Source organism: Ascaphus truei, chromosome 2, assembly GCF_040206685.1.
Source record: "Ascaphus truei isolate aAscTru1 chromosome 2, aAscTru1.hap1, whole genome shotgun sequence".
Lineage (NCBI taxonomy): Eukaryota > Metazoa > Chordata > Amphibia > Anura > Ascaphidae > Ascaphus > Ascaphus truei.
Window position 1 is genome coordinate 52,784,517 of NC_134484.1, and position 14,951 is coordinate 52,799,467.

The window sequence follows — 14,951 nt, forward strand, 5'->3', positions numbered from 1 at the left end:
GGCCTTCGCTAGCAAGAACATTCAAGCGCACACTTAAACCGGCCACCCCCACCACCATACCTGGCCAAGGGACTATAACGTAGGTGCTACAACGCAGGCTGCCCAGTTCCCCCTTAGGAACATAATTGCCTGACGAGGCGAATAAGGTAGGTTTGCCAGTCCTCATCGGTATGGCTTCCACCAATTAACCACCAAATGGGGGTGGGGGGGGTCACCTTTCCCATATCATGGGTAATGTCTTTGATTGATTCAAAGTGTCTTCATGTGTGTACCCAGTCCTGTGAGACACCAGCACCTCACACCATCTGTGCTGTTTACCTTGCTCTCAAGGCAGCACCACACCTCAGTCAACTGAAGCCGCTTAACCAGAACCTTAACGCAATAGCAGAATCTACCATCAAAACACCATCCACTATTAGACGGCTTGAATATCAAAACGGTCACCTTAACCGAACTCCTGAAGAACTATTCGAGGAAATGCAGTGCAAATTGCTGCTAAACAAATTTTAAAGAGTATGCCACCTGGCTGGACAGAGGTAGACAAGATCACTCAAAACAATAAAGGTTCCTCTACCCTGCATTCAAACCAGTTCGCCACCAACACGTGGCACGGCTATAATCGTACCTGTCCCCCTTGCCCCTACCGAGCCATGCAGCTCCCTTATTCGTTATTATAACCACAGTAACATTTACTCATATCTAAAACCTGACTGGCTCAAGTTTATTGAATCCAGACCAACAGCCTGGCTCATAGACCAACAGCGCCGGCCATTAGCGGGCGCACCGGGAAATGCAGTGCAAATTGCTGCTAAACAAATTTTAAAGAGTAGTGCAAATTGCTGCAAAACAAATTTTAAAGAGTATGCCACCTGGCTGGACAGAGGTAGACAAGATCAGCACAAAACAATAAACGTTCCTCTACCCCGCATTCAAACCAGTTCGCCACCAACACGTGGCACGACTATAACCGCACCTGTCCCCCTTGCCCCTACAGCGCCATGCATGCAGCTCCCTTATTCGTTATTATAACCACAGTAACACGCCTCTACGTATGTCCATATGCGCGCCCCCAAGTGTACCCATACGCGCGCCTCTCAGTGTGCCCATGCACACGCGCGACTCTCCGTGCGCCCATACGTGCGCGCTCCTCGCCGTGTGCCCATATACACACGCGCGGGTCTCCGTGTGCCCATGTACACTCGCGCGCCTCTCCGTGTGCCCATGTACACACGCGCGCATCTCCGTGTGCCCATGTACACACGCGCGCATCTCCGTGTGACCTTATACACGCGCATCTCCGTGTGACCTTATACACACGCCCGCATCTCCGTGACCTTATACACGCGCATCTCCGTGTGACCTTATACACACGCGCGCATCTCCGTGTGACCTTATACACGCGCATCTCCGTGTGACCTTATACACACACCCGCATCTCCGTGACCTTATACACACACGCGCATCTCCGTGTGACCTTATACACACGCGCGCATCTCCGTGTGACCTTATACACACGCGCGCATCTCCGTGTGACCTTATACACACGCGCGCAACTCAGTGTGACTTTACACACACGAGCGCCAATTAGTGTGGCCTTATACACACGCGCGTATCTCCGTGTGGCCTTATACACCCGCGCGCATCTCCGTGTGACCTTATACACACGCGCGCATCTCCGTGTGACCTTATTCACACGCGCGCATCTCCGTGTGACCTTATACACACGCGCGCATCTCCATGTGACCTTACACCCGCACGCGCCTCTCCGTGTGACCTTATACACACGCGCGCATCCCCGTGTGACCTTATACGCACACACGCGCATCTCCGTGTGACCTTATACACACGCGCGCATCTCCATGTGACCTTACACCCGCACGCGCCTCTCCGTGTGACCTTATACACACGCGCGCATCCCCGTGTGACCTTATACGCACACACGCGCATCTCCGAGTGCCCATATACACACGCGCACATCTCCGTGTGCCCCTATACACACACGCGCGCATACACCCGCGTGCACATCTCCGTGTGCCCATATACACACACGCGCACATCTCCGTGTGCCCATATACACACGCGCACATCTACGTGTGCCCCTATACACAAGCGCGCCCATACACCCACGCGCGCATCTACGTGCCCATACACGCGCGCGCCCATATGAACCCCTCTCCGTGTGCCCATACGCCCTCGCACACAACCACATGCGCCCATACACACCCGCACACCCACTTGTGCCCATACACACCCGCACACATCCACGTGTGCCCATCCACATCCACGTGTGCCCATACACGTCCACGTGTGCCCATACACATCCACGTGTGCTCATACACGTCCACGTGTGCCCATACACGTCCACGTGTGCCCATACACGTCCACGCGTGCCCATACAAGTCCACGTGAACACGTCCACGCGTGCCCATACACGCACATTGCGTGCCCATATACGCACACGCGTGCCCGTACATTCACCCATGTGCCCATACACACACGTCTACGCGTGCCCCCCGTACCCATCTATGTGTGCCTCTACACCAGCTTACACATCTACGTGCATTTATTTAGTTATAAAATATCTTACCAGGAAGTAATACCTTGAGAGTTACCTCTCGTTTTCAAGTATGTCCTACACACGTATACACCCAACTGTGACTATATACATTCATCCCCATGTGCCTACCCATATGTCCATCTACCCGTGCCCACGCACCTATCCACCCACACATGCGCCTCCGCACGCACGCATCCACATGCGCCCATCCACATGAAGTAATTGGGGAATCCAGATAAAAATAACCATGCATAAATGCTTAACATTGCGATTCCCATTCACAAGTAATTATCTAATATTTACTAGGAGTATATTTATATAGCTTATAATGTCCCAAGATAAAGAGCTCTATTGACACCATATAACTCCCAATGCAGCATATTCTGAGTATGAGACCATAAGAGGGGGGGAGGCACCCTGCAACATGCCGCGGGGGCAGGCTTCCCCGCCAACCAGAGTTCGCTCCCCCATATGGGAAACTTTTGCCCGCCTATCTGCCCCGTCCCCCCTCGCGGGCAGGCAACTGCCGCCGGGAGCAGAGTCAGGCACCCACTTGCCCATGCCCCGAGCGCATCAGCGTATGTCCCCCGCACCTAAACTTGAACTGCGGGAGCAGACCGAAGCGCCAACCTTGGTCGCCCTCCACCCTCGCACTTACCGGGCCGGGGCCGCAACCACTAAGGGCGGCTGCCCTAGCATATACATATATCCACCTACGTATACATGCCTATATACACATACATATATACATACATATATCCATGCGTAACCGCACAAACACCTATGTCTGTCTGCGCGTCCTAACAAACTGTAAATACATATATATATATATCCACCTACGCATATACCTATTTAAACATACCCATATACATACGTATATACCTATCTACATACAAACCCACATACCTGCACATAACACCCATAAATACCTATGCGTATATCCACATATATACCCACACACACATATGTATATATATATATACATACACATATATATACACCCATATCACACACATATTTATACCCATACCACACACATATATATTTATACCCATTTATACCCATACCACACATATATATATAACCATACCACACACATACCCATACCACGGAACACATATAATTGACTTATTTATTTAAGGTTTATCCACAGGTGTGGGAGGGGAGGCCGCGGGGTCAGCCGCTCCAACCCCCCCCCCTCCCCGGCCACCGCTATGCACCTTCATTCCACCGTGAGAGCACGTGGAGGAGAGCAAGCGCATGCCCCTTTGCTGCGGGAAACACCGCGGGGACTAGGAGGGGACCTGACTGAGGCCGCACCTGTGCCCTTCGGGCCATGCCTCATCCTCCCGAGCGACCGCCAGACCCCCCGTGCTGACAGCCCCGAGGTATCTGTGAGGGCTGGGGGAAGGGGTCTGAACACCGCCTACCGCGCGGCCACTGCCCGCGAAGCGGGGAAACCTGCCCGCCAGCCGGGTGTACACATGGGAAGGCATGAGGCCGCGCCTCTGCCCTCCCGAGCGGACCGCGAGCAGCCGCCAGACCAGGCCGCAGCACTGAGGCTCTCCCCCCCTTCCCTGCTCCTTATGCGGGACGGTTAACCTGGGCAACCTCTCCTGGGAACGGGGGCATGAGTGACCAGCTGTCCCCGTCACAGCTTCCCCCCCCCCCGATTCCCACTGGAGGCTCCTTGGTGATCGCGGGCCGGAGGACGACTCCCCGCGCCCCCACTGAACCACCAATGCGGCCCAGGCAATTCTAACCACGGCCCCAGCTTTCCTCCAGCCCCCTCAACCAGCCCAGAACGGGCAAGTATGGGATGGGCAAGCATGGGGCCAACCATGCTCTCGCCGCCCGCCCACCCAGCGCCTACTTCCCGACCGGGGAAGTCCAGCCCCCCCAGCTCCATGCTGCGCGCCGCAGATGGAGAATGGGGATGGACAGCTACACTACGGGGTCCCTCTCCTCCCTGCATCCCGCCTCCCCCCTCACCGCCGATTCAAAAATCGCGGCTATACAGGAGGGGGGAGTGCCCGGGATTGACCCCCCTTTCGGGGCCTTACCTTAATTTAACCTACAGGGAGGAGAGGGACGTCCAAATCGTCTGGCATATCGTCTGGCATATCGTCTGGCGGGCAGCAAAAGAGGACGTGCTGCCCGCCAGCCTGGCCTTAAGAAGGCTTTTCGGGAACTCCTCCCCTGGGCCGGGGAGGGAGGTGTGGGGGCGGGCCAGCGAGGGGAAGGCCAGACCCCCCCGGTCATGAAGCCCCCCCGCCTATGGCTAGGGAGGCCTCTTTCTATCTGATAAATGTTCACAAATCATTTCCTCCCCCCACACACTAGGTGGCCATATTCTAAAAAAATATTTTACCCATTCAGTTATTATCGCAGATAAAGACAACATTTATGTTTTGGTACACTGTTTAAACAAAGTTTGTATGTGTCATCTGAGGCTGTTGGCATGTTCTGAGAATTTACAGTGTGTTAGAATGAATGAAAATTATAGAGCTGTTTAAATTATTACTTTGTTTTTCCGGAGATATTGAGCCAAATCTACAGCCACCCATTCACTATGTCAGTGTTCAGAATCATAATCATTCAGCATAATCAGTGTTCAGAATCCAAGATGATACAATCTGTGTTCAATGCTGCTCTTAGATAGAAACAGGAAAGCTTTCAACATCAATTGGTTAAGGTTTATTTTAAATTACAAAATAGGGTTCACATTTTAATGAGACAAATGTGTCTCCTTTAACAATTGCTGCATCAACCACCTCCTAAATCTCTTATGCAATCTACAGTATGTGTAATTTAGTTAACTTATTTGAAAACATCTGTTATTAGAACCCAAACCATGAAATGGTAAGACATGGGGATTTTCATTTAAATTGACAGACGTCTGGCAACAACAATACTTTTTCTCAACTGAAATCTGTAAATGTAATGTAACACATTTAGGGCCTCATGCAGAGAGCATAGAATTTTAAAAGTGGCGAATTTCATAAAAAGTAGCTTTTTTGGAGAGTTTTATTCTCCATATGCAGAAAAGTGCGAATTCTGCTATGTTTAACATGGATGCGTGTGGCGAGTTTAAATTGGCGAGATGCGCGCTTCAGAAACGTGTAAAAACAAATGCGAGAATCGCACCATTTTTTGGCGCGAACAGCCGCTACATGCCGTTCGCACCTCTCTGCATTCGGAGAGTTTTAAAAATGGCGAGATGGAGGTTCTCGCCAGCCGCGAGGCGAGTTTTAGACATAGGAAAAAAAATTGGCGCTTTTTTCGTAACTCGCCATTTTCTGCCGTTTTCTGCGCGAAATTGAACAAAAAATGGCGAGTTTTGAAATAACGATGCTCTCTGCATGAGGCCCTTAATTTCTTAGCCCATATGGATCAACCTAAAGTCTAATAATCATTCACTGATTGATTCACTTTATCTGACATTTTAGTTGACACTTGTAATGATCATGAAATCATTTATTTCTTAATAAAAACCCGTGAGTCAAATAATCTCCCAAAGTTTAATTTGATATTTTCAGAATTTCAATATTGAATATTTTCATGGTGACTTTGGAAGTGACCTTTGGCAAATAATAACCCTAATATTTAACCCTGATCTGCACTTGAAGTTTTTTTTATCTGGGTTACCAAGTGCCTGAGTGATGCAGGCATGTTCTACGAATGTACAGTACTATTTGGTAGATCCTCAGAAATTCATTAAATACTTAACGGTACAGTATGTTAACTTCGGTTAACTTCCATAAACATATTGTTAAGTGCTATGGGGATCTGTAAAGTTCAATAACAATGAATTATGAGGAGCACACAGTGTCACCTTTTGCTTCTAATCCATTTTAACATGGAGCCCTACAAGCTTATGCCTGCCATATTAAACATCTTTTCAGCACAGCCTGGGTTAAAGGATTGCATAGCCAGTAAACCTGCCAAGAGACAGGTATTTCGACCTTTAGGTCTCATCAATGTGTGTCATGATTCCCTGCCGCAGTACTCCTCGTCGACCTCTAGGGGCAGACAGAGGAGTTAGGTTCCGACTCTGGCCGGTTAGAACTACAGTTGTATAGTCAATGAGGCCAGCTGCTATCCTAGGTTGGCTATAAAACCGCGCCCATCATGTTTGGTCTTTGCTTGTCAAACATTCTGTTTACAGGTGAGAAGTTAGTTTATTCTTGTTCCCTAGCGCTGCGTCTTTCCCTGTTCCTCTTCACTCTGGCTCCTTGTTCTCTAGACATTCAGGTACCTTCTTGTCTTGTATTTCCTTTACATTATTTTGCCCCTTGCTATTATTGCTGTTGCATGTAGCATTCCAGTTTCTTGCAGCTTTCCATGGTTTGTCCTGTTATTTCCCTAATTATCCCCTGTTTATTATTTAGCTACCATAGCTTTATGGTATATCGCTACACATTTTGCAGACTCCATTTGGTTTTCCCTGTTTTGTTATTTTTGTTATATTAATATCAGTTTTTGTATATTTTGGACTCCTGTATTTTTTGGATTTCCATGCTACCTATGACGGTTTCCTTACATCCTGATATAGTAAGAATGGTTATACTGCCTTGGTAATATGAAGCTGGGATAAGTTTCAACCACACATTATATCTACTGTACATACGCTACTAATCAAGTAAACATACCCAACAGAGCGGTAGATCCTCAGAAGTTCTATAAATCTGGGCTACTAAGCTGACGTTAGCTAACTAGGTAATATCCATTAGTTTTCCAAAGCTAAATGCATACAAAAACAACGACTGTCAGTGATATCATTAGTATATGATTAGCACTGCCTTGTGTTAGCTTCAAATAACATGGTGTTAAGCATCTCTTTCCATAAGATGGTATTACTTCTATCATGTCCCTGAATATGTGTTTAAAGTAAAAAAAGAGAATACAGGAGAAAAAAACAAGCCTGTAAATAACAATACAATAGTTAAATCATAAAGAACTGTGGTCTAACATTGATCCAGATGCTTTAAATATATATTTCAGGGTCTGAATGTGGTTAACGTCACTTTTAGCTATGACCAAACTAACATTACAGTAAATCCCTGTGTTAACTGTAATGGAGCTCTGGAGATATGCATTGTTAGAGGGAATGCCTCTTTTGCATATCGTTTTCACTGACGTCAGGTATAATAAGGCATGGGCTCGTTACGACTGAAAACAGCACTTAACGGAATTGGACATTTAGGGGCCTATGCAGTAAGCAGCGATAAGCCACTTGTTGCCACCTTATCGCCAAAAAAAGCCTACTGCTATTCAGTGAGTTCCAAAAAGTCGGCGCTAAGAGAGCTTTTCGGCAATTTTTTTTAGTATTCAGGGCATTCTGCATACTGTGATAGCAACGCTGTCAAAAATGGAGATATAGAATCCCTGGTGATTCTTTCTATCGGACTTTACTGCATGAGGCCCTTAGTCGCAGTCATCTCGCTGCTGGTGTTTAGCTGCCGAAGGACCCTTCGCCACAGCCACTCTGCCACTGGCCACAGAGGGTAGGATGTTAACGATATGGGTTTTAGGGTAATGGGTTAGGTATTTAGGGTAGGGAGTTAGGATAATGGGTTTTCAGGTAAGGGGTTAAGTTTTTAAGGGTATGGTTAGTATTAGGTGTTACAATGAGTGTTTTTTAGGGTAAGTTGAAATGTTTGGGGCTTACCGTTGAGGCCATCAGCGAGATGTTCCTGTGGTGAGGAAAGTGGTGGCTAAACGCCAGCGGCAGCTTGGTCGTGGCAAAACAAAATCTCCTATACTGGCATTTAACGCATCCTTACTGATCTTTGAAGATCCCCGTTAGCACTTAACTGAAGTTAACATATTTTAAGTATTTAACAGACTTCTGATTATCTACTCCAGAGTTTGGGGATTCAAGGAAATTGTAGATATCAGTTTATATTGCTAACAAGTGTTTTCTTACAGCACATTTTGCCACTCCCTCCCTTTTTTTACATTCTTTTTCTTACAATAATCTGTTTTTTTTTCCTTTACAATATTGCTAGGATTCATCTTTTCTTCTGTTGCTGTCTTGTGTTGCATCCTTCTTCTAACTGGCCTAACTACATCTTGGTTATCTGCCTTACAATCTGTTCAAAACTCTGCTGATAGAACCAGCCTACTCTAAGATCTGTCTCTGCCTATGTCCTCCTTAAATCATATACTGATTTCCTACATTGTACTGTACTAAATTCTGTATTAACTAACTCTCCTCTGAAGTTCTACAGTTCTCTGCTCCACTTTATATCTCAAGTCTAATCTCTTACTGCCGTGTACTTTTCTCTGCAAATTCCATATGATAAATTGCATCTGCAAATGCATCTGTTTCACTACTTCATGAGCTATTAAAACAGTGGTAACAAAATTCATTAATATTTCCATTTTCAATATGTCTTCACATTTCTGTATTACTTCAATGTTTGTCGGAAATAAAACAAAATACTATATTAAAGTTTTTTTCACAAAGCATTGGTAATTTGACATTTTTGTATAGTATACAGATGTATTCAGAGTTGCAAGGGGAATCCAAGTGGAGCAATCCCTGGCCACAGAGAAACGAACCATGGGCAACTAAGTTCAATAACTTGCAGCTGCCCTTGATATACTGTAGAATGTGCTGGACATACATTTCCTTTTAGTAACCTTAACAGTTATGTCATGGATGCGTTTGCATCAGTGATTTATACCAGCATTTGATACTGCTATAAAAGTACTGTATCTGTGAAATGCTGACACATTTGTTTCCCCGCATTGGATCACCATTTTAACCATGTCCCTAGTGATCTAATATGTGTCCCTTAAAAGGTTTGTTTACTATTCAAGCACGCTGCCTAGTGTATTACAGTATTCCTACTGTGAAGCGCTACTGTATGTACATTAATGGTGCTATATAAGGACATGCATACATACATACATACTATACATGCATACATACATACCATACATACATACTATGGAATAAAATCTCAATTTATGAGAATCATTTAACAAATACTAGAAGTAAAACATCAATCTCATCCATTAAGCTCATCCATTGTGCCCCGACCTCCAGTGTCCCCCAGTTCCTTAGATATTTGTATTTTTTGTGCCAGTTTCTAAACCAAAAAACTACAAATATTGCTGCAATTATATGTCGGCACACGGTCTTACTCAAAAGGAGTTTTAATATGCCATAAAGTCCAACGTTTCGGCAGTCTAATACTGCCTTTCTCACCTTGAGAAATGCACTATTAGACTTCCGAAACGTTGGACTTTATGGCATATTTTGGGGCCTATGCAGAGAGCAGCGAATTTAAAAATTGGAGAGTTTCAGAAAAAGTAGCTTTAATGAAGAGTTTTATTCTCCATATGCAGAAATGGGCGAAATCCGCTATTTGTAGCATTACTGCATGTGGAGAATTGTAAAGGAGGAGATTCGCGCAGCTGAAAGGGAGAGAAAAAAAAATCGCGCATTTTTTTTTTTTCCCCATAGCCGGCTTCTTGCCAACTTTAGTTGGCGGCGAAAATTGACGAAAATCGCACCAAAAACAGCCGCTAGATGGCGAGCGCGCCTTTCTGAATTTGGATATTTTTCAGACTGGCGAGATGTAATTTCTCGCCAACCGCGCGGCGAGATTTTCAATTGGAAAAAAAAAAATGGCGCTTTTTTCCAAACTCACCATTTTCGCCTGTTTTTAGCGCGATTTTCGCCGGAAAATGGCGAGATTGTTCATAGCGCTGCTCTCTGCATGAGGCCCTGAACCTCCTTTTGAGTAAGACAGTCAAAATATATACCAGAGCCATACCTCTCCCCAGACTGAACACTCCACTGCTGTGGCTGCAGTCCTTCAAGACAGCTCTATGCTGTATTGCCAGGGATTTAGACCTAGACGTCTGACGTCACCACGGGGCGCCATGCGGTCGCTCTGACATCATCACGTGGGCATCAGCATCCTGGTTATGTGGCAGAACGGGGAGGGGTGAGTACCAGGGGGGTGGTATATATTTTGACTGTTTTCTTGTGTTTGGTAGCCTTCACCTTGAGAAAGGCAGTATTAGACTGCCTAAACGTTGGACTTTATGGCATATTAAACCTCCTTTTGAGTAAGACCATGTGCTTGCTTCTTCTTCTTTGTACTGGAACATTTGGGACTACAGGAGCTCCACAGGACCAGCGCACCGGCAGCTAAGTACCCCACCTCTATTACCCTTGATATTGAGTGCGTCTCATCCTCTGTCTATGCAATTATATGTCCACAGGGCAAATGTTCTTGCCCGATAGACAGAACAGCTAGTGTTGCTCAGGAACCGGAGGCCCCATAACGTCGATGGAACAGCGGGATCCCTTCATGTTAAACTAAAGAAAAACAACAACAACAAAAACAACAGTGCAGACTTCTGCTTTTAAGACCCTGATTATGATAAAGCAACATGAAAAGTTTGCCTCATATTTAACATACTGTACATTGCTCTTAATCATTGCGTTTGTGGAGGACCACTACACTTGTATACAACATGCACATTTTTCCATTTGTATTGTTTTTTTCTTGCAATTAGAAAGCTACTGATGCAGAAGGGCAAACATGTAAATTCAGTTCAGTTTTAAAAATAATGGGAAAATCTTTTATTAAATTGCACATGAAAAACACTAGCAAATGTTCAAGCCACACTTGCTTCGTGTTATAAGCGGATTCGCGTTGTAACGGATCGCGTTAAAACGGGGTTGAGCTGTAGTTTGTTAAATATGCATGGATTAGAGAAATCATGAAAACCTGCCCCGTTAGTTGCCCTTCAGGACTGCGCTTGAGTGTATGTGCTCTTTATGGTTACAGCATACTTGACTTTAGTGGAAAAAATATTTCTGGCGCCCTAAGAAGCTATATGTAATATAAAGCAATAATAGCTGCAATGTAAACAGTGATAAGAAAAACAAAAAATGTATAAATAAATAAATTGGTATACAACCCGAAGAAATGTGGTATATGTGGTGCTCAGAATCAGACCGGTAACTTCTGTAACATAATTGTGATTGAGACCATAAGCTTGGTGGTCTGGCGACGACGGAGTGCCCCTCAATGAGGCAATAATGCGTAATAGCTGTAGGGGAAGTGACAAGTGGAGTCAGTTGGGACAGCCACTGTGATGTACACAATAAACACCCTAGCAGTATATAATTGAAGGAACTATGTCCATTGAATAGCAGGGTTTAGATAAGGCACATTGGCACTTTACCTGCACATCCGGGGGGGGCACTCTCAGGATCAGTAGCGTGCAGTCCATCAGATAAGGAGTCCAGAAGGATAGTTGGTGAAGATAGAGCACAGCTGCAGACGCCCTGCAATGTGAGGCAGGGAAAACAAAGCCAGGCCACTCCGCAATAGTAACAAAAAGTGTATTAAGCAAGCAAACACATACAGGGAACAAAAATAGAACAGATAGAACGCACCTACGCGTAGGTGCGTTCTATCTGTTCTATTTTTGTTCCCTGTATGTGTTTGCTTGCTTAATACACTTTTTGTTACTATTGCGGAGTGGCCTGGCTTTGTTTTCCCTGCCTCACATTGCAGGGCGTCTGCAGCTGTGCTCTATCTTCACCAACTATCCTTCTGGTATACAACCCGGCCTGAAGAAATCAGCCAAGATCCTGGAGGTGCTCCGTATACAGTGAGATCAAATATATGAAAAATAAAAAGAAACACAAAACATAGCGTAATACTGTAACAGGAAAACTAACTATAATAAACAAACACTACACAATACAATGAACTAACAAGATCTACAATACTAATGGAAGCTGACAGGTGAATAGCACAAATGAGTGACATTTACTAAAACACAAATTTAAAATATATATATATAAAATATCCATAAGTGAAATGTCCCATAGAGATATGAGATATGTTTCTCACAGCTTAGCGTTTACCTCTGTACACCAGCACTCACTTATACTGCAGATCCCTGTTTGAGGAAGTTCTTCAATCAAGATTATTTGTAGTATTCAGATTATCAGTTACTTCAGTCATTGTAGCACTATTTACTAGAACTTTGTTCTATAAACCTCATGATACACAGAATGCCTATTTGAGAAAATTATACTATTTGTCATACAATGATTTCTCCAATTGGGTGAAAAGCGCTATATGAAATAAAGTTATTAATATTAATGGTTAGTAGATTTTTTTTACTCCAAGGTCATCATAAGAAAAAAAAATTGCAATTTGCTGCTAGAAATATATATATCGATCATTACATTGTGTTATAATGAAAATGTTTATTAACATATAATGGTAATTATTTTAGAACAGATATTGTGAGAAAGAATTTTTGCTCAACAAACACATTTTTACCAAAGTTGATGTGTTTTATTTTTACAGCTGAAGATGCGTGTGGAGGCACAGTAAGAGGATCCAGTGGCATTATTTCAAGCCCTAGTTTTCCTAACGAGTACCATAATAATGCGGACTGTACATGGACCATTGTTACAGAACCTGGAGACACTCTGTCACTCGTTTTCACAGATTTTCAAATGGAGGAAAAATATGATTACTTAGAAGTTGAAGGTTCTGAGCCACCAACAATATGGTAAGATTATTTGTGTTACTGATAATGGCAGTGAAGACAACAAAGCTAAAGATAAGGAGTGCATAGTGGAATCTCGTGGAGATGTGCACTGGAGGTGAAATGAACCGTGTACTGTATGTTGAGCTGCAGCAGGGTCCCCCTGTGAATATGTGTAGTAAAGTTGGAGGGCAGGATGGTGTCTGTTATATCTGGGGAGGCAACAGTGGGCCCTGGCAGTGTGTGTGTGTGTGTGTCTGTGTGTCTGTGTGTATGTGTGGAGTGGCACATAGCATAAAAGCAAGCATAGCATGATGGCATCTAGGTATGGGTACATTTTTTTGCCAACATTTGCATTTGCTGTGACAACAGAATTTTGTTTTAAAAAATATATTCACACATTTTTTAAAATGTAAAAAAAAAAAAATAACCCTGCAAACATGCGTACATAAAAAGAGAAAGGCAGCATTAAAGAAACCGGCAAAGATATCTATACAAATCCAAAGTCTCAATAAAGGCTTTAGTGGTGCAAACAGATAGAACAGGCAAAATCCATGTTCTCCCTCTATGAGTTTGATGCCGCAAGGGCACTTCGTCTAGGAGTAGGGAGTCATGGACTGAACAGATATTTAAAAGACAAAAAGCCCGCGAAAATTGTGGGAGCATATAATTAAATAAATCAAAGCAAACAAGCAGCAACCAATCCTCATCCAGTGGGTATTAACCCCTCGAATATAGTCTAATTTAAAGCATTATGAATAAACTACACTGTGGATAATTGGTTTACAAAGTATATATTCTTTTGAGAAAGATCAACAATAGTCAAAGGCATAGTCTCAAACTTAAAATTCATAACATCACAGTAATGTGTAATATAAAAGAATCAGATGAGTGAAAAAATATATTTCAGCTGAGTAGAACAAATGCCATTCCAGAGACATAAATGTCATAGATCTTCTTAATAGATACTATATATCCAGTTAAAGTATCCATCTAGCTTATAGTATATAAACAAATCATAGCCTATTCATCTGACAAAGGAACAATGTATCCTATTGTGAGGTTACACAGTTTAGAAAACATCCATAGTATGAACAACCATTAAGACATAGATAGTATCCGTATTTACTGTATCATTATCATACTCCTCACTCCATGTCTCCAAATAACTTTAGTTCCTATGTCAGAAGGATATTGCAATCTTGAATTAACAGACGTTGCAAGAAAAAATATATATTAAAACACATATTAAAAAGCTGCAATGCATATATTGCAACAGATAAACCTCTAGAAATGGCATCTAAATTCGGTCTGGTAAAGATTGGTAGTGGTCAACTTACATGTGTACATGTCTAATAGCAAGCATCTACGTAAATAAACTCTTGCTCTTTCTGTGAATTTGTGCCCATGAGATACCACTTTTTTGTCTGAAATGCCCCCAATAAGCATGTAGTGAAAAACTTGTACTGTATAAACTTTATGTAATATCATTACAAACTTTTTTTTTACACACAACCATTAAATGAAATGCTTGTAAGAACTTTGCTTGGAGTCCATACAAGCCAGCAAATAATTTAACCCGCCGCCCCCCCCCCCTAAATTGCTTATTTCTAAAAATACATATTTGCCACTAGAGATAGGCGAACCCGTCCAAATACATTTCCTGTATTTTCCCAGCTCCCTTAGACCAAATCCGACCCACTCTACAAAATTCTTCTTGGATTGGGCATTAAAAAATCTGTACGGATTAATCTAAATCCGCCATTGGATACAATACGGATGGGTTTTAAGAATCCGATAAATAGATTCTATAATCCATTACTGGATTGTTAAAAATCCATACAAGGATGAA

The 14,951-nt window shown here is 43.7% G+C and overlaps 1 protein-coding gene across 6 annotated transcripts in view; it reads left to right on the forward strand.

Annotated features, from left to right (window-relative positions):
• Nucleotides 1–14,951, forward strand: part of CSMD3 (CUB and Sushi multiple domains 3) — a 1,548,521-nt gene that overhangs the window by 526,311 nt on the left and 1,007,259 nt on the right. For all 6 annotated transcript variants that reach the window (XM_075582415.1, XM_075582410.1, XM_075582412.1 and 3 more), the window contains exon 5: nt 12,916–13,123. In XM_075582415.1, the coding sequence (XP_075438530.1) occupies nt 12,916–13,123 (208 nt within the window). The remainder of the gene's footprint in view (nt 1–12,915; nt 13,124–14,951) is intronic.